This window comes from Hypanus sabinus, chromosome 7, assembly GCF_030144855.1.
Source record: "Hypanus sabinus isolate sHypSab1 chromosome 7, sHypSab1.hap1, whole genome shotgun sequence".
NCBI lineage: Eukaryota > Metazoa > Chordata > Chondrichthyes > Myliobatiformes > Dasyatidae > Hypanus > Hypanus sabinus.
In genome coordinates, this window is record NC_082712.1 from 35069611 (window position 1) to 35093441 (window position 23831).

At 39.6% G+C, this 23831-nt stretch overlaps 1 protein-coding gene across 1 annotated transcript in view; it reads right to left on the bottom strand.

Annotated features, from left to right (window-relative positions):
• The window catches only part of LOC132396482 (cardiomyopathy-associated protein 5-like), a 104896-nt gene extending 81161 nt beyond the window's left edge, over positions 1-23735 (bottom strand). The window contains exons 1-3 of the mRNA XM_059974023.1: positions 23548-23735; positions 5160-5347; positions 895-3998 (exon numbers count right to left, since the gene is read on the bottom strand). Coding sequence (XP_059830006.1) covers positions 895-3998; positions 5160-5347; positions 23548-23687 — 3432 coding nt within the window. The 5' untranslated portion in view covers positions 23688-23735. The remainder of the gene's footprint in view (positions 1-894; positions 3999-5159; positions 5348-23547) is intronic.
• Positions 23736-23831: the final 96 nt, after the last annotated feature.

Below are 23831 nucleotides of genomic sequence, written 5' to 3' on the forward strand. Positions count from 1 at the left end.
TAGTCCATACCAAGCTATTATTCTGCCTAGTCCTATCAACCTGCATCTAGATCATAGCTCTCCAAACCCCTTCCTTCCATGTATGTATCCAAACTTTTCTAAACAATGGAATCAAACCTGTATTCACCAATGTTCTGGCAGTTCTTTCCAAACTTTTACCACCCTCTAAGTGAAGAAGTTCCCCCTTATGTTCCTCTTAAACATTTCAGCTTCCACTCTTAACTCTTGACCTCTAGTTCTAGTCTCACCCAACATTAGTGAGGAAAATATGTTTGTATTTACCCTATTATACCCCCCATAATTTTGTATACCTCTATCAAATTTCCCTTCATTCTCTTATATTCCAGGCAATAAAATTCTAATCTATTCAACCCTTCCCTGTAACTCAGGTTCTTAAAACCTGGCAACCTACACTGGTCTGTTGTTACAAGCTACTTCTGTTAGCTCCATTTATCTCCCCATTTCAATAACCCGTCTCCACTATTTGCCTGATGCCCCTATTTTTGGGTGCCTGTTACAAGTTTCAGGCAGAATGGAGACTGTTGCATGATTAATTGATAATAACTACTAAACTGATATCTTCAGTAGAGTCAAGTCTTGTAAATGGTTCATCAAACATTTAGGCAATGCATATATTCCTTTCAACTAGACATTTTAAACATCAATATATAATAAGCCAACACAAGGAAAATTTAAGTTTGATAATTTTGCTTAGTTTACAGCATTAGTAGCCAATAATTATCTTTTTATTGGTTTAATAAGTATTGCACAATTTTTTTAACCAATCAAGTGCCAAACAGAAATAAATTTTCACTGGAAAGCTGCAATTTGGGATGAATGCTTCAATGTGCAAGGTGATCTAAATGTAGGTTTATTTAACACAACGTTTCTCACCTTTAGGTTCACCACAGCTGCATCTATTGAGATGACATCATGATCTTGATGTTCTCCAAACAGTTTATCAATTGCAAAAATTGGAAGCCCACAGGTAACACAATAGGTGTCAGCTGGCTTTGGTGGTTTCTGTGGGATTACCCCAACTATCTCCTCTCCTATTGTCTTCTGGAGACTCAATTCTTGAGTTTCTTCTTGATTAATTTCTTCCAATTCTTTATCTGTAAATTCTAGACTATCAAGTTCTGCCTGGTTACTTTCATCCTCAATAATTTTCACATCTTCCATTAAAGACAAATCTTTGGATTCTTCCTCTACATCTTTCACAAGTAAATCCTCTGAGCTTTCATGACGATAAGCTTTATTATTGATATCTACCTTATTCTGGATAATTTCTGGGCAATGCTCTTGTGGAACCTCAATTTCATTATCTTCTGCTTCACTTATTGTTCTGTGAGAATCTTGCCCAGTTTGAATATCATCAAAAGTATGCTTTGACTCTCGCTCATAAGTTATTACATCAGTAAGTATCTCACTTGATGGCATCTTGGATGACTTATACTTGCTTTGCATGGGATGCACTGTGTCACCAGTAAGACACTCTTCTTCCTGCAATTCTTCAGTAAGATCTGGAATAATTTCATAATTATTGACTTCTGATAGAGTCAAATCATTGTTTTCTTCAAAACCTGTTTCATCCATAGTTTTTCCTAGGTCTTCGGTTTCAATGTTAACCTTTTCCTTAGAAGTGCTTTCAATACTCTGTAAATCAATTATTTCAACTTCTGAAGTTTCCATTTCATCAACAGCTATTGGAATTTCGGTTGATTCTAGTTGTAATGTCTTATCATTAAGACCAAAGTCTTCTTTCAGAACACATTTACAGATTTCTTCATCCATTCTTGCTGTATAGTCTGTGTTCCCATATTCTTCTGTCCCTGGTTGTGGAGCTATTTCTTCAGTCTTTAAAGTGTGCTCCCCAATGATTATTTCATTGTGTGCTGCATTTTCAATATTTCTGGATGGTTGAATGCATTCCTGGTCAGTTTCCTGTCCCAATTCAGCAGGAGCCTGTTCATCTTCAATTCTGAATTTTTGTTCAATAGATTGTTCCTTCTTCAAAATATCAAATTCATTCTGATAAATATCTGCCTTCTTACTGGACACACATCCCTGATTAACTTTAATTTCTCGTGCTGGAAAATTATAATTAATGTCTAATCCTGTTTCACTGGAGAGGTTTCCGTATTCATCAAATGAATAATCTAGATTGACAAGATGCCCTGTATCCAAGTGATCTTTAACAACAGAGGAAAGTTTTTCTTTTACATAAGATGTTTCCTCAACAGGTGACATTTGAATATCCAGTGTTCCCTCAATTGTCATCTCATTAGTATTTTCTTCCTTTTGCTCAACTGCCATACTTAAGTCTTCTGAAACTTCCTCACATGTTATGGATAGAGTTTCTGACAAAACTTTTTGACCTTCATGTTCTTCCATTGATTTTTCTTCATATTCTTTCTGTAGCTCCAATATTTTTTCAGAATCTCTTTCTTGCATTGCAACTTCTGCCTTATCAATGTCTATTGCAGGAAACTGCTCTTCATTTTCTGAAAATAATGAAATTCTTTCTGCTTCAACTGCAACATTTTGAGGCAATGCTTCATTCAAATAAGGAGATTGTTCTGGTTTCGTTCCCCTTGGCAAATCTAGGATATCATCCTTCAGGATATACTTCTCGAAATACAAACCAGTCCCTTCATCTGTGTCAGATGACTGACATTGAAATGAAAGTTCGGGATTACTGCTGTCCTCATCTGACTGGTCATTGTTCTGCTCTCTCCGTCCCTTAGCTTCCTCATAGAGATCTTTATAATAAAATGCCAGAGCAGGTGGTTCCTCTAGAAGTGTAAGATCAACCAACTTGGTTGAAATTGGAAAATTATGGGAGCGCGAAAGAATTCCTTCAGTTGTGTCAAAGAGCAACGAACCAGCTTCCTTATGATAAAATACACCTGCAATATCTGCTTCCTCTCTTCTTCTCAATGGCTCAGGCTTGGGTGTTTGTATAGAAAATTCTGTTGTATCATCAAAGCTTCCAGGATTTCTAGACACATCAAACTCATCAAAATTAAAAAGCTCTTTTTCTTCTGTGCTCAGGCCCATTTCCAGGTTTATCACAGATGGATTCTCTACCTCTAGAACTGATAATTCCTGGACTTTGCGTACTATAGTAACTGGATCAATGGGGACTCGTTCATCCACCAAAGTATATTTTTCAAAATAATCATCTTCCTTGGTTCTGCTCTTCTTAGCGGACTTATCAACTGCAATGCATTGTTCAGTGGATGCAGGATTGGATACTGTAACGGTGGAAGGATTGGGTGTCTCAACTGAAGTGGGATTAGATTTGCTCGCATGAGAAGGATTAGAGCAGATGGTATGAGGATTGGATCCAAGCTGATCCAATTGAGCATTTGTCTCAATCTCATGAGTGGGATTGGTTCCAATTGCAACAGAGGGATTTGACCCAGCCACATTGGAAGGATTTGATCCAGTTACATGAACATGTTCAGTATGCACTAGAGAGGAAGGACTGGATTTTCCCACAGTGAAGGAGTCCCACAAATTCTGAGGATTCGGTTGTTGCTCACAATGTTGTGATGCACCCAATAATCTTGATTGTTGTGCATCCTTCATTCTATTAAAACTATCTGTGCTTTCAATATCACCTTTAAAATCTTTTCTTTCAATAATAGGATTGACTTGTAAGTACATCAGGTTGTCCTGCATTTTGCGACATTCCTCTTGGTCCACTGAACAAATGCTTGCTGGAGCAATAATGTTCAAAATTTCAGAACCTTCAGCCACTATGTTGAACACAGCTTTCTGAATTTTACTATCTTCTTCGAGCTGTAATTTATCTTCCAAATCTACTAACCTTGAGTGACAAGCATCCTCAGGTGTTCTGCGTGTTGTGCTGCGAAGGGATCCATTTAACACTTCCGATGTCTCTGGATTTGTCATGGAGTAAAATGGTTTCTCCTGTATCTCAGCTTCATGCCTCTCTGAACTTTGAGGTGTTTCCATACCTGCAACCATTCCTACAGTTGGAATGAAAGATAAATTCTGTAAATTTACATCGGCAGCTTCTACACACTCATCTTTGATTACTGATCCAAAATTATCTGTGCCTTTATAAGGTATTCCAGATTCTGCACTTCCCATGGGCTTTGTAAGCTCTGAACTGATAGTTATAGGCATCCCTAGAAATTTGACTTCTGGATTTGCCATTGAAAAAGCTTGATCCTCTTTTATCATAATTTCTTGTTTCTCTGGAAAATGATGAGGTATTGTTTTTGTTAATGTGTTGCCAATTGGACTTCTATTTAAATGTGATCTATCCTCAAATGGAATAGATGTTAGCTCCATGTCAGAAGCTAATTTTTTACAGTCTGGAATTGATGTTTCATAAGAAAAGGATGGACCATAATCTGAAGCAACTTTAATATTTTGCAAGTCACCCTTGCCTGTTGGTATTGTTCCATTAGATATTACCATCTTGGTTGGTGAAGAGAAGAGCTCTGTGTCTTTACAAGTCTCTTTTGAATGTGAAATTTTTACAGGCTCTGCACTGGTTTCTACAGACAGCCTTGAATCTTTGCACTCTGGTAATGCTGAAATAAGTCTTGTATCTGAGAAATGTTTCAAAGTTTCTGATTCTCTTTGCTTTCTTAGCTTTGCTGGAGGCATGCTAACTTGTTGGTCTGGTCTTGTTGAAAATGAATTGATTAAACAACTGTCTTCCAGTTTTACACTATTTTCATTCTGTTCTACTGTATTTTTATGAAGTTTCCTCTGACAGTGCACTGGAGCATGATGTTGCACGGCATCTTCAGTGGCTGCTGACACCTCACGCAACACATTTCCATCCTCACTGGGTTTTCTTGCTAATTTCGACAATACTGGTCTATGTTCTATGAGCGGTTGACTGTAAACCTCTGTCTTATTAGACTCCTTCAACAATTTTGAATTTGTCATTTTGTCCATTTCAACTGGTTGAACTTTGTCTGCTTGTGTTCTTAAAACACACAAGTTATTTCTGGCCATTTCCAAGGCATCTCCTGGCCTGAGATCCATTGCCTCAACATGATGCTTCTCAGATTTACTCTTTTTATTGCTTTGATGCTCATTCACAGATGAGCACTGGGACAGTTTGTCTGTAATAAATATTACTTTCCCTGGCGGAGAGCTCAGAGGGGTACTTTCCACGCTGTAAACATCAGAGGCAGTGCTTTCCGATGCCCATGGTGTGGAGCACCGACTACTGGAAACAGTTTCCCAAATAATTCCACAATCCTCACTTTGAACCGCCAACATGGAGAAGGATGAGCTTGACATAATGTAATTCACCTTAGGTTTTACTGACTTGTCTTTAATGACTTCCTTTAGGCTATCAGAAAATAAGCAAACAAAGTTGTAAGGCAAGATTTTGCATTGTACATTTCCAAACTATTTCAAATACATAAATGATTTTTAAAATAAATTTACAGTAACTCCTCAATTTGTGATCATTTGATTCATGAATCTTGACTGTGACAGCACTGACCCTGTGAGGTATATGTCACCCTAAGGTTCATGAAGCTAGTCACTTCAATAATGGATCACCACTCCATCAATAGGACTGAAAGAGTACTATCAATAGAAAGGTCAGGAAGTGATAGAGCAGGAGTTGAACAAACAACAATTTTGATGCAATATCCTTTTTAGAATTGATTCAATTAGCATTCATTTTGCTGGGAACACCGACTGAGAGCCACATGAGATGCCAGTGTTAATGTTCAAACAGAAAGCAGTATTTCATACAAAGGCTGAGTTTAAATACATTGCGGGCATTTGAGTATAGTGTATTGCGACGTGGCAAGAGACACTCTGCTCATTATAACAAAAAGAGCTTCATAAATAGAAGTTACCCCCAAAAAATATGTTTTAGCAAAAATTCAGTAAGTAATCATAGATCAAGGAATTACTATAACATGTCCTAAAGTAAGACAATAAAAACATTGTAAACATCTGAATTTTAAAAACTACAAATTGCTTATACAATATTTTAAACAGTGTCAATTGTCTGATAAACTATTTGAACAACATACACAACTGTAAAAGGATCTAAAATACACAACTTCTGCTCAGAATTACTGTGGTGTATGTGGTGATGACTTTGTTAGGTTTAGAATTCTGTGGGATATAAAGATGATAACATTCATTGGCCATTTTGATATACGCTTTCGAACAGCCTCAAACTGACATAACTCAGAAGAGTGGTATATTAGCCAGATTAAAGATTCATGGGTAAAGTTTACAGAGGTTATTTGGTACTTGGATATTAGTTGTTTGTTCACACCTTCTGGTTACTGTCCAGTTGATAGAAATGTTTTGAAGTGTTCAATTAATTATCAGACTTTCTCAACATAGAGTGAGTTTTAACTGAGTTTTGTAAAAATTTTCATTTGACTCATAAATGTGTGTGGTCCGTGTTAGAACATGATTGAAAGCATCAAATACAACAAAAGGAGGCAGGAACTGATGCATGTAATAGGAAGCCAAATCCATTGATAATTCAAGGAGTAGTTCTATCATAACATCACTGATAGGAAATCTTCACCAGTGGAGAATTTTCCCAAGCTAAACAAATAGCTTTAGAAACAACAGCAAATCCATACCAAATCACTGGTAATGGTCATCAATTTATGCCTTGGGCTATTTTAAGCTGCAGTTCGTTGTGCATTGATATAGCAAGTAATCACCACTGCTCCCTATAGCAATAAATAAGATTCCATACTCTACAGTATGAGAAAGCAATAAAGATATGCAAGAACAAGACTTTACCCACATGGCAAACTGTCTCAAAAATAATATGGCATTCCCTGCACACATACTGCCTTGGGTGTTTCACTCCAGCATCATGAAATATTTATCCAGCTTAAATATGTATGAATTCTAGTATTTTAAGTCACATTTGCACCTTTCATAACATTTTCCTCAAATAATTTCAGATAATTATTTGGCATTCCCACCTCCTCCAGAGTAACCTTATCTAATACACAAAACAGTACAGCTCACAAACAGGCCCTTTGGCCCACAACGTCTCTATCAAACGCATCGCCAAATTACACTAAATTTAACTAACATTGCCTCACCTTCCTCTATCATTTCCTTCATTATGTAGGATGACATCATCATCTTATCACATATGTTGTCTTCCCCCTCCCAGGTAGGTGGAGGGGAGGGGGGATAAATGAAGTGAAAAGCTGAGAAGTGATAGGTGGAAGACATAAAGGGCTTAAGAGGAAGGAATCTGATAGGGGAGGATAGTGGACCATGGGAGAAATGGAATGAGGAGGGGCACCAAAGGGAAGTGCTGGGCAGGTGAGAAAAGAAAGGGCAAGAGGGGAGCCAGAATAGGAGATTGAAAAAGAATGGGGGAAATAGGAGAAATTACTGAAAGTTAGAGAAATCAATATTCCTGTTATCAGATTGGAGGCTATGAAAACAAACTATTAGGTGTTGCTCCTCCAACCTGAGAGTGGCTTAATTGCGGCTCTAGAGGAGATCATGGAACAATATGTTGTAATGGGAATAGAAAGAATTAATAATGTCATTGTTGCCTTATAGCTTAAAATACACTCCCATTGTAAATCCATTATACTGTAGAACCATTTGTTCACACACAATAGTGAAATAACTTGCTGAACAACTAATTGCATTTGACATCTGTCAATCAATGTGAAATGTACAGATGACCCCTCCCCACTACAGCAATCCATTTTTCAGAAAAATCCCCTGACCAAATTTACAAACCACTTCCCAAATTTATAAAATCTCTCTCATGGAATATGTGTGAAAAAAGTAAATCAGTTAGTACAAAATATATTCTATTTAAGCTAGTGTTTCATGATGCATGCACAAATGACAGTTTTGTGTTAAAGGAAATCATGATACCATCCAATTTCTTGGAATGCAACTGGCTACACTGTGGAGGCCATCCGTATCGGTTTGAGCAATGTACGTATTGTAACTGTGCTCGGGGGCCTTCCACCACTTGGTCTTCCCTATTGAATGAAGAACTGCTACAGCTCAGGGCTTTGGATTCTGATTGCTTTTTTTCTCACCTACAACAAGTAGATATATTTGGTGAGGCAGGTGCTTTAATAAACTGGGGAAAGGAAGGAATTGCATGGACAGCAGACACAGTTGCTGTAGTTGAAGAGTCATTTGGAACTTGAAGTGTTGTTGAAGTCTATTGAAGGGCATTTGTGGTCTGAGTTGTTGAGGTCTATTGCCTTAATAATAGTTAACTGTTATATTGTGTGAAACAAAAATTATTATACAAGCATTGATATATACTTGCATGTTTAGAGGCTGTTGTGCATCTTTCTCTCTGCTTTTCTCTCTGAGTTAATTAGACCAGTCCTATTTACTGTTATGCTTCCAATACACTAAAATATTCCATTCTGCTAAGTAATTAAATCATTTCATTAAAACTTCTGTGGATTTTTTCTGCTTCACTAATTTAAAGTTTAGATTTATTACACGTACAGAACATCAAAACACTGAAACATACTGTTAAATGTGTTGTTTGTGTCAATGACCGACACAGTTGGAGATGTGCTGGGGAGAGCCTACGAGTGTCATCAGGCTTCCAGAGCCAACACAGAATGCCCACAGCTTACTAACCATAACTCATACGTCTTTGGAATGTGGGAAGAAACCGGAGTCCTGGAGGAAACCCACGTAGTCACAGGGCGAACGTAAAAGCTCCTTCTAGGCAGGCTATTCCCCTTATTCTCGACATTTACAAAGACAGGTGTGTAAAGTGGGCCTGAAGGATCACTGGAGACCCGAATCACCCCAACCACAATCTATTCCAGCTGCTGCCATCTGAAAAACATACTATTTATTATAAATTACTATAAATTTCACATTTAGATGGAGAAGTAACACAAAGCTTTTTACTCATGTATATGAGGGATGTAAGCAATGAAGTCAATTCAGTTCAATTCAAAGCTACCACAGTGTATAAGAGAATATTCCACATTGAAACAGCCTTAAATACCGGCGCAGTACCACAGTGGTTAGTGCGCCACTTTACATTAGGTGTTCCATTCCCACCACTGCCTAAGGAATTTGTACATTTCCCATGTGACTGTGTGGGTTTCCTCTGGTATTCACTCCCATTTCAACGATGCACAATTTGGGTTTGCAAGTTGTGGTCATGCCAGACAAAGCATGTCAACTCTTGCACAACCTTTACTGATTTGATTTGACTCCAATTATGCATTTCACTGTATGCTTTGATGTACACGTGACAAAGTTAATCTCTTAAAATAAATCAAAACTTATCTTAAAAGTTTACGCTCTTGGGATTACGACAGAGAAAAGTGGATCAGGATAAGAAATGGAGGAGTAGTAGGCCAAATCAGTCCCTTGAATGGCCTCTGACATTCAATAAGATCACTGCTGACACATCTCATCCTCAACACCACCTTGCCATTTTCTTCCCAAATTCAAATGTATGTCAATCTCTACCTTGAATATATGTCTTGACTCTGCCTCCACAGCTCTTTGGAGTACAATGTCCCAAAAAGCCATGACCACTTGAGTGAAGAAATTCCTGCTTTTCTTTATATTAACTACATGACCCTTTATTCTGAAAGTCTGCTCCTTTGTTCTAAGTATGTCCATTGTCAAAATCCACCTGCTAAATACCCACAAAATCTTGTCCATTTCAATAGGATCACATTTTTGTTATCTTTACTTCAGTAAAGGAATGTCCAACCTGATCAAACCTTGCTCATATGTCAATCTCGTCACTGTAGGCCTGGTAAATTTTATTTACAACAATTCCGATGTACAGTATACATCTCCTCCCTAAATATGGAGACCAAAGCTGTGGCTAAAGCCTCTGGATACTTTAACTCAGGGTTCTGCGAGAGATTGTGATTAAAAAAAACATTCTTTGAACTTCATATAATGCATGACACTAGCATTCACAGTGGTGGGCAATGGCTGAGCAGCTCCACAAGCAATCTCGTTAGAGGTCTCTCAGCCCAGCGTGGCAGTGCGCAATAGGATCATGTTAATTTGGTTGAGTCCACTCTCGGTTCTTTCTGCGAGATAGGGGAGGCTGTTAATAATTTGTGAGTGCTCTATTGCACAAAGGGGAAGATGGTAGGCTGATCATTGGTAAGCACGGTCCTGCACAGAGGAATGGACAGTAGGCTGATGCAGAGCATGAAGTGCATTTTCCAAGCATTGAATAGACTCGCCCAACTTGGGCTGTGATGTCAGTCTCTCCCTCCTGCATTACACCCCTTGACTTCCCCTAACACACTGCCAACTGACTTATGGGATCGAACAAGCTCTATTGGCATAGTAGAAAATTGGAGCGAAATTTTCATTCTAAAGACGGTCCAAAGTGACGATTTTTGAAGAGGATGTATGAGTTGGAAGAGGAGGATTCTAAGCCTCGGCCTACGGACAATTCTGATAAGGTTAATGTTGAAGAATTTCAATCTTCTGAGTCACTTCACTATACTAGGATAACAACAGACACACAAAATGTCTGTCTTTACAATGGAAGTTACTTATCAATGGGTTTTACATGGACTAGGGATCCAAGTTGTCCGATTACATTGTGCCTCGTCTGTGGCAAATAACCTACAAATGCAGCAATGGCTCCAGCAAAATTGAAAAGACACTTAATGACAAATCACTGACACACCACATGTAAAAGTTGATTATTTTAAACAGCTATTGGAAACTCAAAACAGAGTTTGTTAATAAATTGATCATTGTTTGATCAATAAATTGATCTTTTGTTAATAAAGTCAGTCAAAGGTTTCAGGAAGCAAGTTAGTTAGTAGCAGAACTTATTACCCAGAAAAGTCACACAGTTGGTGAGAACCAAATAATGGCAGCATGTAAAAATATAGTGGGTAAAATGCAAGGACAAGATGCAGCATGAGAAAGTCTTGTATAAAATTGTGTCTTAGGCTATTTTTTTAAATCCATATTGCTATGGCTTATGTTTTTTAGTAACTTTACGATTCAATATAGTCAATAAATTTACATATTGTAAATAGCATTAATTAAAACCAATTTACAACCTTTACTTAAACTATATTGACCAAGCCCACCTTTAGAAAAATTAAATTCCATCTTTAACAGAAATTTATTATGTTTTCCTTATGAGATTGGAAGTTTGGCTAAAAATACATTCTCTACTCAAAAAAGTATTGACAATTATTTTTGGATTATATCTATAACTTACTGATCATGCTAACATATCATGAGCTGTAGGTATAATTATATATATAATCTCTCTAAATAATCACAGGGGTTTCTTCAGACCTGAAAATTATCTCAAGAATTCCTCCAGGGCAAAAAGGGCTGAGAAAGGCTGGGTTAACCCATTAATTTACATTGTCTTTTTCCTCCTTTACTATCTAATATTATGAGGATGTTTTTAAGTGCTTCTTTGATGAAGATTGATCAAAAGCAATTTACTATTTCTGACACTTTAGCCAAACAGTGGTGAATCTGTAGAATTCATTGCCACAGACAGGTGAATGGGTATATTTGAAACAAAGGTTGATAGGTTCGTCAGGACATCAAAGGTTATGGATTGGAGTCAAGAGAATGGGACTGAGAGGGACAATAAATCAACCATGATCGAACAGTGGAGCAGACACGATCAGCCAAATGACCTAAATTCTGCTCCTCTCTCCTATGTCTTAATTCTGCTTCCTGTTATTAGTAATTCAGTTGTCTTATCCTCCAAGGGACCAAAGATTACTATTGACAATAGCAAAAAAAAAATGCAAGAGAATAGAGCTGTTGAGTGTGGAGTTATATCAACCTAACGGCATTAGGTTTCAAGATGGCGCAGGAGTACATCAATGACATTCTGTGGGCTGCAGAAAGTTGTACCAGTTTTCCTCTTAAATATACTTCTTTTGAATTACTTTCGCTACAATCTGCAGCATGTAACTTTCCTCTTAACAATGGACTACAAAATTTTATCAATGGTCTTTAGATCTCACATTCGATGGTTAAATGAGGAGCAGTTATACACAGCAACTTAAAGGCCGAAAATGTAGCAGGATAGGCAAAATTCAATTCAGGCTGAAGCATAGATAGATGGTGTCTCCACTAACCAACATCTTGTTGAAGAATGTGCAGTCACTGGAAAATAAAACTGACAACCTCAGGGCAAGGCTACTGTATCAGACAGATCTCAGTTGTCCGTTGAACTGAAAATTGGTTAACTGCGAATGCACTTGATGGGGTTATCCAACCAGAAGGTTTTATGATTTTCAGAATGAATCGAACTGCGAACTCTGGTAAGGAGAAAGGTGGAGCATGTGATTTTTAGTCAATTCTCACTCGTGTATGGATAGTGGGGTTTTGCGGACTTCTTGTTCACCTGACGATTAAATGTTGACTATTTTATTTGCCTCATCCGCGATCCCGACGGCAGTTTACATACCACCAGTGACTGAATACGAACAAGCACTTGCAACACTGCACAATGTTGTTTGCAGGCAAGAAACAGCCATCCCGACACACTTCAAATTATAGTCAGCGATTTTCACCAGGCCTCCATGAAGAAAATCCTGCCCAATTATCACCAGCATATAACCTGTTGCACCAGAGGTCCCAACCCACTTGACCACAACTACACTACGAAAAGGAAAGCCTATCATTCCTTTCCAAGACAACATTTTGGCAAACCAGACCACTTGGCTGTATGCCTGCTACCTGAATACAAACAAAGCCTAAAGAAGCATGGATTAAGACAACTAAGAGGTGGTCACAGGGTGCAGAGGAACGGTTGCAGGATTGCCTTGAGTCAGTGGACTGGGCTGCATACAGGAACTCATCTGAGGACCTGAATGACTACACCAGAATTGTAACAGACTTTATTAGAATATCTGTGGTTGAGTGTGTCCCCACAACATTGTTCAGGGTTTATCCCAATCAGAAGGCCTGGATGAACCATGAAATCCAGAATTTGCTGAGAGCCAGATGCTACAAGAGGTGCCATTATGATCTCCGGAAAGCCATCTCTTGGGCTAAGTAGAGATTCCATACTAGACTAGAATCAATGAGGTATACACAACTGTTGTAGCAGGGTTTGAATGCCATATCCTCCTACAAAGCTAGGACATAGGGGACAGCAGAGCTTCACTTCCAGATGAACTCAATGCTTTCTATACTTGCTTTGATCACCAGAACTGGGAGGAACCTTCGTGCACCCCCAAGTTTCCTGATGATCCTTTGGTCTCAGTATCTGAACTGGTGCCCAAGAAGAGTGTGGTAACCTGTCTAAATGACTATCGGCAATGGCACTGACATCCACAGTGACAAAGTGTTTTCAGAGGCTGGTGTTGAAACATATCAGCCTGTATTTGGCTAAATACAGTACCAACACCATATACAAGTTTGCTGATGATACCACTGTTGTGGGCTGTATCAAAGGGGGTGATGAATCAGCATACAAGAGGTATGCTATTGAAAATTTGGGTGAGTAACAACAACAATCTCTCACTCAATGTCAATAATACCAAAGAACTGATTGTGATCAGAGGTGGAGAGGGTCAGTAACTTTAAATTCCTGGGTGTCACTATCTCAGCGGACCTGTCCTGGACCCATCATATAAACATAATTGCAAAGGAAGCATGGCAATGCCTTTATTTCCTCAGGAGTCTGCGGAGATTCAGCACGTCATAAAAAACCTTGGCAAATTTCTATAGATGTGTGGTGGGTAGCGTGCTGACCAACTGTATTATGGCTTGGTATGAGAACACCAAAGCCTTTAAACAGAAAGTCCTACAAAAAGTAGTGGATTTAGCCCAGTACATCACAGGTTAAGCCCTCCCAACCATAACCATATAACAAAGGGCCACCTCGGCCCTTCTAGTCCATGCAGAATGCTTACCCTCACCTAGTCCCACTGACCTGCACTCAGCCCATAACCCTCCATTCCTTTCCTGTCCAGATACCTATCCAATTTTACTTTAAATGACAATACGAAACCTGCCTCTACCACTTCTACTGGAAGCTCATTCCACACAGCTACCACTCTCCAAGTAAAGAAATTCCCCCTCGTGTTACCCTTAAACTTTTGCCCCCTAACTCTCAACTCATGTCTTCTTAGAAACATAGAAACACAGAAAATAGGTACAGGAGTAGGCCATTCGGTCCTTCAAGCCTGCACCGCCATTCAGTATGATCATGGCTGATCATCCAACTCAGAACCCTGTACCTGCTTTCTCTCCATACCCCCGATCCCTTTAGCCACAAAGGCCATATCTAACTCCCTCTTAAATATAGCCAATGAACCAGCCTCAACTGTTTCCTGTGGCAGAGGATTCCACAGATTCACCACTCTCTGTTTTTCAGAAGTTTTTCCTCACCTCGGTCCTAAAAGGCTTCCCCTTTATCCTTAAACTGTGACCCCTTGTTCTGGAAACAATCTTCCTGCATCTAGCCTGTCCAATCCCTTTAGAATTTATATGTTTCAATAAGATCCCCCCTCAGTCTTCTAAATTCCAGTGAGTATAAGCCTAGTCGATCCAGTCTTTCTTCATATGAAAGTCCTGCCATCCCAGGAATCAATCTGGTGAATCTTCTCTGTACTTCCTCTGTGGCAAGAATGTCTTTCCTCAGATTAGGGGACTAAAACTGCACACAATATTCTAGGTGTGGTCTCACCAAGGCCTTGTACGACTGCAGTAGAACCTCCCTGCTCCTGTACTCAAATCCTTTTGCTATGAATGCCAACATACCATTTGCCTTTTTCACTGCCTGCTGTACCTGCATGCCCACCTTCAATGACTGGTGTACAATGACACCCAGGTCTCGTTGCATCCTCCCTTTTCCTAATCGACCACCATTCAGATAATAATCTGTTTTCCTGTTCTTGCAACCAAAGTGGATAACCTCACATTTATCCACATTAAACTGCATCTGCCATGAATTTGCACACTCACATAACCTATCCAAGTCACCCTGCATCCTCTTAGCATCCTCCTCACAGCTAACACCGCCGCCCAGCTTCGTGTCATCCGCAAACTTGGAGATGCTGCATTTAATCCCCTCATCTACATCATTAATATATATTGTAAACAACTGGGGTCCCAGCACTGAGCCTTGCAGTACCCCACTAGTCACCTCTTGTTTGAATCTCCCCTACTCTTGATGGAAAAAGCCTATCCACGTCATTACAGTGTAACCATTGAGCACATCTATGTGAAACATTGCCATGGAAAAGCAGCATCCATCATCCACGATCCTCACCACCCAGGCCATGGTCTTATCTCACCTGCCATCAGGGTCATGAACAGTTACTACCCCTCAATCATCTGGCTCTTGAACAACCAATGGTCTCGCTTTACCAACTCTTTATTTTGTTATTTCATGCTTTTATTTATTGCTATTTATTATTATTTGCATTTGCACAATTTTTTGTGCATTGATCCTGTTTACAGTTACTGTTCTACAGATTTACTAAGTATGCCTGCAGGAAAAAGGATCGCAGAGTTGTATGTGGTGACATGTGTGTACTCTGAAAATAAATTTTACTTTGAAATTTGAACTATTGTATGCATTTCTCCATTCCATTATCTATCAGACTCTAATTTAGGATGTTAGGGCAGAATCTTGTACATATTTCATACTGTGGCTATTCCTGTTGAACCATATTGCTTTTAAGTAGACAATCACCTGGTTGTATTTTTACTATAGCCAGAGACTAAGGACCACAGTACCAGTGGTGTGGACCAAGAAGATATGGTCAACAGAGGCAGAGCACTTGCAGGACTGCTTTGAGCCAGTGGACTAGACAATATTCAAGAATTATTCTTCATATTCTGAAAGATTATGCCACAGTTATCACTGACTTCAAGACCTGTGTGGATGAGTGTGTGCCTTTGAGAACATACTGGACTTATCCAAGCCAAATAATATGGATGGACTAGGAGATTCAAAGTTAGCTGAGGCCACGATCTGTGGCATTCAAGGCTGGTGATCCTGAACTATACAAAAAGCCCACGTACGGCCTATGGAAGCCTATTTGACAGCGAATAAACAATTCCAATTGAGGCTACCGATTCAATCAGTTGCAAGTTAGCTCTGTCAGGGCTTGCAAGCCATTTCTTCCCATACAGTGAAGCCTAACATCAGGAATGGCTGTAATGTTTCACTCCCAGTTGAGCCCAATGCCTTTTATGCACACTTTGAAAGGGAGACTATGCAAATCCCTGCAGCATTTAGTGACCCTGTAATCTCTGTTTCGGAGGCCAACATCAGAACATCTTTCAAGAGGGTGAACCCTCACAAGGCGTCAGGCCCTGATGGTGTACCTGGTAAGGCTTTGAAAACCTGTGCCAACCAACTGGCGGGAGTTTTCAAGGACATCTTTAATCTCTCACTGTTGCTTCTGGAGGTTTCCATGAGCTCAGATCATACCAGTGCCCAAGAAGAGCTTGGTGAGCTCCCTCAACAGCCATCGCCCAGTGGCATTAACATCCACTGTTTTGAAGTGCTTTGAGATGTTGGCTATGCTTAGGCAGGAGTTGATTCTAGACAAGGGCCTGGACCTGCTGCAATTTGCCTATCGCCACCATAGGCTACACCGGATGAAATCTCATTGGCTCTCCACTCAGCCTTAGAGCAACTGGACTATAGTAAAACCCGTGTCATGCTGCTGTTTATTGATTACAGCTCAGCATTCAACAGCATCATACCCTCAGTTCTAAGCAACAAACCTCAAAACCTGGGCCTCTGTATCTCCCTCTGAAACTGGATCCTTGAGTTCTACACTGGGAGACCACAGTCCGTGCAGATCAGAAATAACATCCCCGCCTTGCTGACAATCGACACCTGGTGCACTTCATAAACACAGACTTACCCCACTGCCGTACTCTTTCTACACACGCAACTATGTGGCTAGACACAGCTCTAAGGCCATCTATAAATTTGCCGATGTCACAACTATTGTTGGCTGAATTTCAGACGATGACGAGGAGGCACACAGGAGCGAGACAGATCAGCTAGTTCAGTGATGTCAACGCCAAGGTAATGCAACGGTTAGCGTGATGCTATTACAGCTCTGGTTGTTGGAGTTCAGAGCTCAATACTGGCGTCCTCTGTAAGGAGTCTCTGTGTTTTGTCTCTGTGGGCTTTCTCCAGGTGCACTGGTTTGCTCCCACAGTCCAAAGAAGTAACAGGTAGGCTAATTGGTTATTGTAAATTGTCCCATGATTAGGCTAGGTTTAAATCAGAGTTGGGTGGCACATCTTGAAAGGTCAGAAGGGCCTATTCCACACTCTATCCCTAAATAAACAAACAAACATCAGTAAAAACAAGGAATTGCCGACTTCAGGAAGGGGAAATCAAGAGAATATACAACAGTCCTCAGCAGTGGAAAGTGTGAGCAGTTTCAAGTTCCTGTGTGGCAACATCTTTGAGGATCTGTCCTGGGCCCAACATATTGATGCAATTACAAAGAAGGCATGACAGCAGCTATTTTTCATTAGGAGTTTGAGGAGACTTGATATGTCATCCAATACACTTGCAAATTTTAACAGTTGTACTGTGGTGAATACTCTAACTGGTTGCATCACCTTCTGGTATGAAGGGGCCTCTGCAGAGGACTGGAAAAAGCTGCAGAAAGCTGTAAACTCAGCCAGCTCCATCATGGGCACTAGCCTCCCCAGCATTAAGGACACCTTCAAAAGGCAATACCTCAACAAGGCACCATCTATCACTATGGACCACCCCACCCCCCAAACCATCACCTAGTACATGCCCTCTTCTCATTGCTACCATTAAGGAGGAGGTATAGGAGCCTGAAGATACACGCTCAATGTTTCAGGAGCAGTTTCTTCCCCTCTGCTATCAAGTTTCTGAATGGACTTGCTCTCTTTTTGTGTGTGTAGATATACATATTTTCATACACACATACATTGTGTAATTTATAATTTTTCTGACGTATTGTACTGCACCACTGCTGCAAAAGAAGTTTCACGATTTATGCCAGTGATATTAAACAGGACTCTGATTCTGTTTTGTTTGGTCTCCACTACAGTAAATTCTGTTTCCTTTTCTCTATCCTTCACTGCAACTCAACTCTGATTTTCCCACTTCAGAAGGACACTGATTTTCTAACTTTCCTGAGATCTGAAGAAATGTGATCCACATGGAATATTACCTCTGTTTTTCCACAGATGCTACTTAACCTGGTGAGGATTTCCTGCGTTTTCTGCTTTTATTTTATATCTTACCTAGAATTATATTGCAGATGTACACAGATTTGGGTTAATATGTTTAAATGTAGGCAACATTACTAACATTTCACAGTACAAACAGATGATCATAAATCTTCTATAGGCTGGGTAGTCCTCATCTCATCTGTGAAGAGATGAAGAAATATAAACTCAGTTGTTTAAATATTACCTCTCACTTCATCCTTTCACAAAAGGAATCAATCTGCTCTTTAACTTATAGAGACAGACACCAGCAGACAGTATGCTGGAGGAACTCAGCAGGTTAGACAGCATCTATGGAGGGAAATGGACAGTTGACATTTCAGGTCAAGACTTCATCAGTCTGGATGAGAAGTCTTCACCCAAAACATTGAAAATCAATTATTACTTTAAGCATTTGATCCAAGTTTACTTCTGAATTAAATTCTGTTGACACTCGGAATCCTGAATGGAGACAAGGTACAGCTCTTTAACATAGGGAAAGGAAGTTTAAAGTAAGTGAATTATTTAACTTGGCCAATCCATTATAGTGTAAAAGCCATAAGGATAAATTCATTAAACTCAAGCAAAATGTTAACTCTTCTAAGATCAGCCTAGTTGATATGAAAATAATTGACATCAATTTCTCCTTGGAAGGTGGATCAAAACTGAGATGGGGAATTAAAGATTATAAGGATATTAACCATATAGTTAAAAATGCTGATTAAACAAAGATGAGAGAAAATAAAATTGCCTTCCATACTTGTGTAAAAGTCTTAGGCACATGCAGTATATCAGCCAGGAAGCCTAAGACTTTTGCACAGTACTATAGTAATTATATGTATTGCACTGTACTGCTACTGCCAAAAAAATAATGACATATGTGAGTGATGATAAACCTGATTCTGATACGGGTCTCTGTTGTGGACTGAGAGTAGGAAGCAGGTTGGGAGTGGGGAGGAAGCAGGAACCACCAGAGAGACATTCTGTAATGATCAATAAACCAATTGTTTGGAATCAAATGATCTTGCCTGGTGTCTCAGGGCTGGGTGTGTCTGCACCCACACTACCAACACACTCCTGTCCTGGCACTCCTTCTCTGTCACCTGTCCCACACCCCTCCTGCAGCACTCCACCCTCACCATTCCCAACATCTTTTGCTCCCGCCAGATTTTTATACTCACTCTCTGCTCTATGTTGACAAATACAGTACTGTGCAAATATCTTAGGCACTCTAGCTGATATATATCTAAGACTTTTGCTCGGTACCCTATATGAGACATTAAAGGTTGGCAAGAAAATTTCACGCCATTTTAAATAGGGTTGTCAAGATGCATCAGATGGCTTTTCCAGCTCCTTACTTTCCAATGAATTGTGCAACAATAAAAATAACATGTGAAGCAGATAAGAAAATAGTTTATTCTGGATTCAGGTTTTATAGACTTTGAATGGAATTGGAGATAGTTAAAGAGCAATCATTCCTGCTTGAAGGGAAACTGGATCAAAAGGGCATTTCCCAGTCCTCCAGCATTATCCCATTTTGTAATAGTTTCCACAAAGTGATTGGTCATACCTTAAAATCAGAGCCAAATCATTTTGGAGAGATGTTCGTCTTTTGGAGGGATGTTCACCATGCAAAGGCTGATACAAGTTGTGGAACTCTCTCAGAAAAAGTAGCATGTGCTATCTTGATAGATAATATCTGATAGATTTTGATAGCCTGCAACATTAAACCATGATGTGTGGATGGATTTAGGATTTTATGAGAGCTACAAAATTTTTTGAATGGTAGTTCAGATTTGTGGGTCTGAATGGCCAGCTCCTCTTCCTCCATTCTGATATTATTATTTTATGCATTGAAGAAAAACACAATATATCAGCACCTGAATGCTTCAAAGCATCCTTTGAGGTCAACTGAGCAATTCTGCCTATTTGATATATAGCCAGACACCTTCATTTTATAAATCAGGCTGCAATGAAACAATACCCATGTCTTGGCCCCAACCATCCTCTATGGCAATCTGTTCTAGTTGTTAACCATCTTACATATAAAGAAATTCATTTGAACATCTGTTCTTAAATTGTTCAGCACAACCCTAAATTCTTGCCTTTTGGTTCCACATTCACGACAAGTATGAAGGCTTGTGTGCATGAAGGCTCATCTTGTTTACTTTCCCAGTGTCAGACTCATTCTTACTTTTTAAAAGATCCCTCTAAAATATCAGTTTTAATTGTTCTTTCCATAGTAGATGATTCTTGTGTATGGCAACCACAACCTCACAGTTTTTTTGATGAGGCCTGTATGCCTTAATTCTGGTATTTGAATGACTGAATTGAAATATAAGTAGGTATCAGAGGAGAAGTAGCTATTACTAAGTATCAATAGTTTAGGTTGTAACCATTTTTCTCACAGTTTTCAATCTATTAAAAACTTTGCCTTTTGGTCTCCTAACTGCATTTTGGCCATGTACATATAACCTTTTTCCATGCATCTACCTGTTCAAATGCCTTTTAAATATTGTAATTGTACCCAGCTCTAAAGTTTCATCTGGCAGCTTCTTCTGCATTCCCACCATCCTCCATGTTGATCCTTGGGCCCCTTTTAAATCTTTCCTCACTTGCCTTAAACATATGCCTTCTAGTTTTAGACTCTCCTGCCCTTGAAAGACTGTAACCATCTAACTTACCTGTATGCTTCATGCTTTCATATACCATCCCAAACTACTTGGATGTATGTGCCTTCGATTTGCAACTTCCATCAACAGTTGGCATTATTTGCCGCTATGAAGCCCTGCCCAGCCCTCTTTGCAAGGTCTTGACTTCTCCACCTGAATCTCATCAACTTGCTTTTATCAGAGACAAGGTACAGCACTTGAATATAGGGAAAGGAAAGGAAGTTTAAAGTGAATAAATTATTTAACTTTACCAATCAGTTAAGGAGTAAAGACAATGAGAATAAATTCACAAAAACACACAAGCAAAATGTTACCAGTAATATGCTGGTCAATTCACCACAAGTGACCCCAGGCAATTTAAGGCATGCATGAGAGACACAAAGCTAAATATCTAGAATGTCCCTATATCATGGACAACATGCAGAGTTGAATCATAAAATCAACAGCAGCAGAAAAAGTTATTACAAAAATACCATGGTAACATCGCGGTTAGCACCACACTTTACAGTGGCAGGTCGAGGTTCAATACCCACCGCTATCTGTAAGGAGTTTGCACGTTCTCCCTGCGACTGTGTAGGTTTCCTCCAGGAGCTCTGGTTTCTTCTCACATTCCAAAAGATGTACAGTTAGGGTGTGGATAAGAGAGATGTGGCTATGCTATGTTGGCACCAGAAGCACGGGGACACTTGCAGCTGCACCCAGCCCAATCCTCTCACTGTGGTGGCCATATACACATATTAGACATCTCCCTATTTGTTTCGATGTATGTGTGATGATAAAGCTAACCTTTATTTTTATAATCTCTTTAATATATAGGTTGCTTTTAGAACCGATACAGTCTAAAAAGACTTAGACTATCCTTAGGATAAAGAAAGGATGCAAGTCCAGTACTACTCAACAATTTTTTGAAAATTTGTTGCTAAACTTAGATAGTTTACTATTGACATATGAAATAGCTAGAAAGAATACACCAAAAGCATATGTGACCTCAAGTGAATGTTGAGTAGAAAGTAATGTGTCAACATTGAAATATTCAGCTCACTTGTGGGACTAGAACTAATGCCATAATTATCCATATAAAACTGGCTGTACATGTTCCATGTCAGGTGATGAATGGCTTGCAAGAAAAGGCCAGTATGGGCCAAGGAAACTTTTCAAGAATAATTGGAAACAAGGGACATTTATAAATAATGCAGAAACAAGGAAATGTTTAGCCAAGGATCAGACAGACGGCAGACTAGAGATATATTGTGCAGCAGTGAGCTACATGTTTTGGAGGGAGCAGTTAAAATGTTATATAGTAGGCAGCCAGCAACAATTGGCCAATGGACATAAATGGCTATCTGATGTACAGCATGTACCTGTCAATGTGGTTGTCCAATGTGAAGCAATCCCACAGACATTCTGGAGTGTATAACTCCATTATGGCAGATAGTTACACTTACCTTTGTCTTTCCCCAGGTTTACCATGTTGTTAAACAAAAGGTCATCTAATTACACTAAACTAATAAAATGTCATCAAAAGTTTTGTACATTACCACCATTTTACTTTGGGAGTCTCAAGTTCTAGTTAGCTGTAGCAAACAAGTAATTAGAAAACACACAAAATTCTGGAGGAATTCGACAGGTCAGGCACCATCTATGCAGAGAAACAAAGATCCGATCTTTTGAACTGCTAGCCTCTTTATTCCTCTTCATTGGTGCTGCCCGACCTGCTGATTTTCCTCCAGCATTTTGTGTGCGTTACTGTGGATTTCCAGCACCCGAAAATCTCTTGTGTTTATGGTAGTGAGAAAAGCATAGGTTTAATGATACCTGATGACCCTTCTGCAAACCACTTGGTACAGATACCATGATATCAAGATTCAACGCAAGGACTACTAAGTATCCAGTTCGGATCTTGGCAGGACCTTGTGATAGAGAAACATAAACAAAAAATGTGCCGTCTGGTGAAGTTAGTTCCCCTTTAATTTTATTGTGGATGCTAACACTGTCACTGCTTATTGCTCATTCCGGTCTCAACTACACAGGGCCAGCGTCCCAAATAATTTCCCCCTTCCCCCCCAACCCAAACACAATTTCATAGTTAAATCGTGACTCGGAATTAAAGATGGGATATATTACAATTTTGGTGGAAATACAACAAATACCCTTCAGAGCGAGCCAAAACTTCTACTACTTCATACAATGCTGTCCAAATCAACGATCCGTTACTGTTCTTATTTTTGCGATCGCGTCATCGACAGGGACCCCATATTAACTTGTCCTTTGACTAACTCGTCTGTCCAATAGAAAGTTACTGCCGGGAAGAGTGTGGTAGGAGGGGGGTCATATTTGATAATGTTCTTGCGGGAGAAACTGTCATTCGACAATGACATTCGGTTTAATGCTAAATTATTTTGGTTTCAACAGACAACAAGTAGGAGGGGCAGAGAGGCCTTCGTATCTGGTGTCCAAGTCAACTTTAAATAGCCGGCAGTGCAAACACCACCACTGCCAAACTGCAGGCGAGAACAGTGAGCGAAACGAATCTAGATCTCCACAGAATCATATCTGACCACTTCTCTCTACATTATTTCGCAGTGCTAGTCTGTATTGCTAAATTATGTAAACAGTGTCTCATGGTTAAAATTGTTCCCTCAGCCTTCTTTCTAGATCCTGTTACCTTTCTCCAAGTTTTTCCTCCTCCTCTGGTTCCAGCACTCCTCCTTCACAGACTTCGTCCTCTAGCGAAGATATTTCCGGCTCAATTTTATCAGTTTCCGCAGAAATGCAGGCGTCCAAGTCTTCCATTTTCGCTTCCATTGCTTTTCACGCCGGCAGTTTAACAGAGTGATTCTCGAAGCCCGGTCATTACGGAGCCCGAGTTTCCTGACTCAGGATAATCTTTAAATAGAAATATCGCCGCCAATAAGGACTTCCTTTTTCCTCCCGAAACCACCGTCTCCC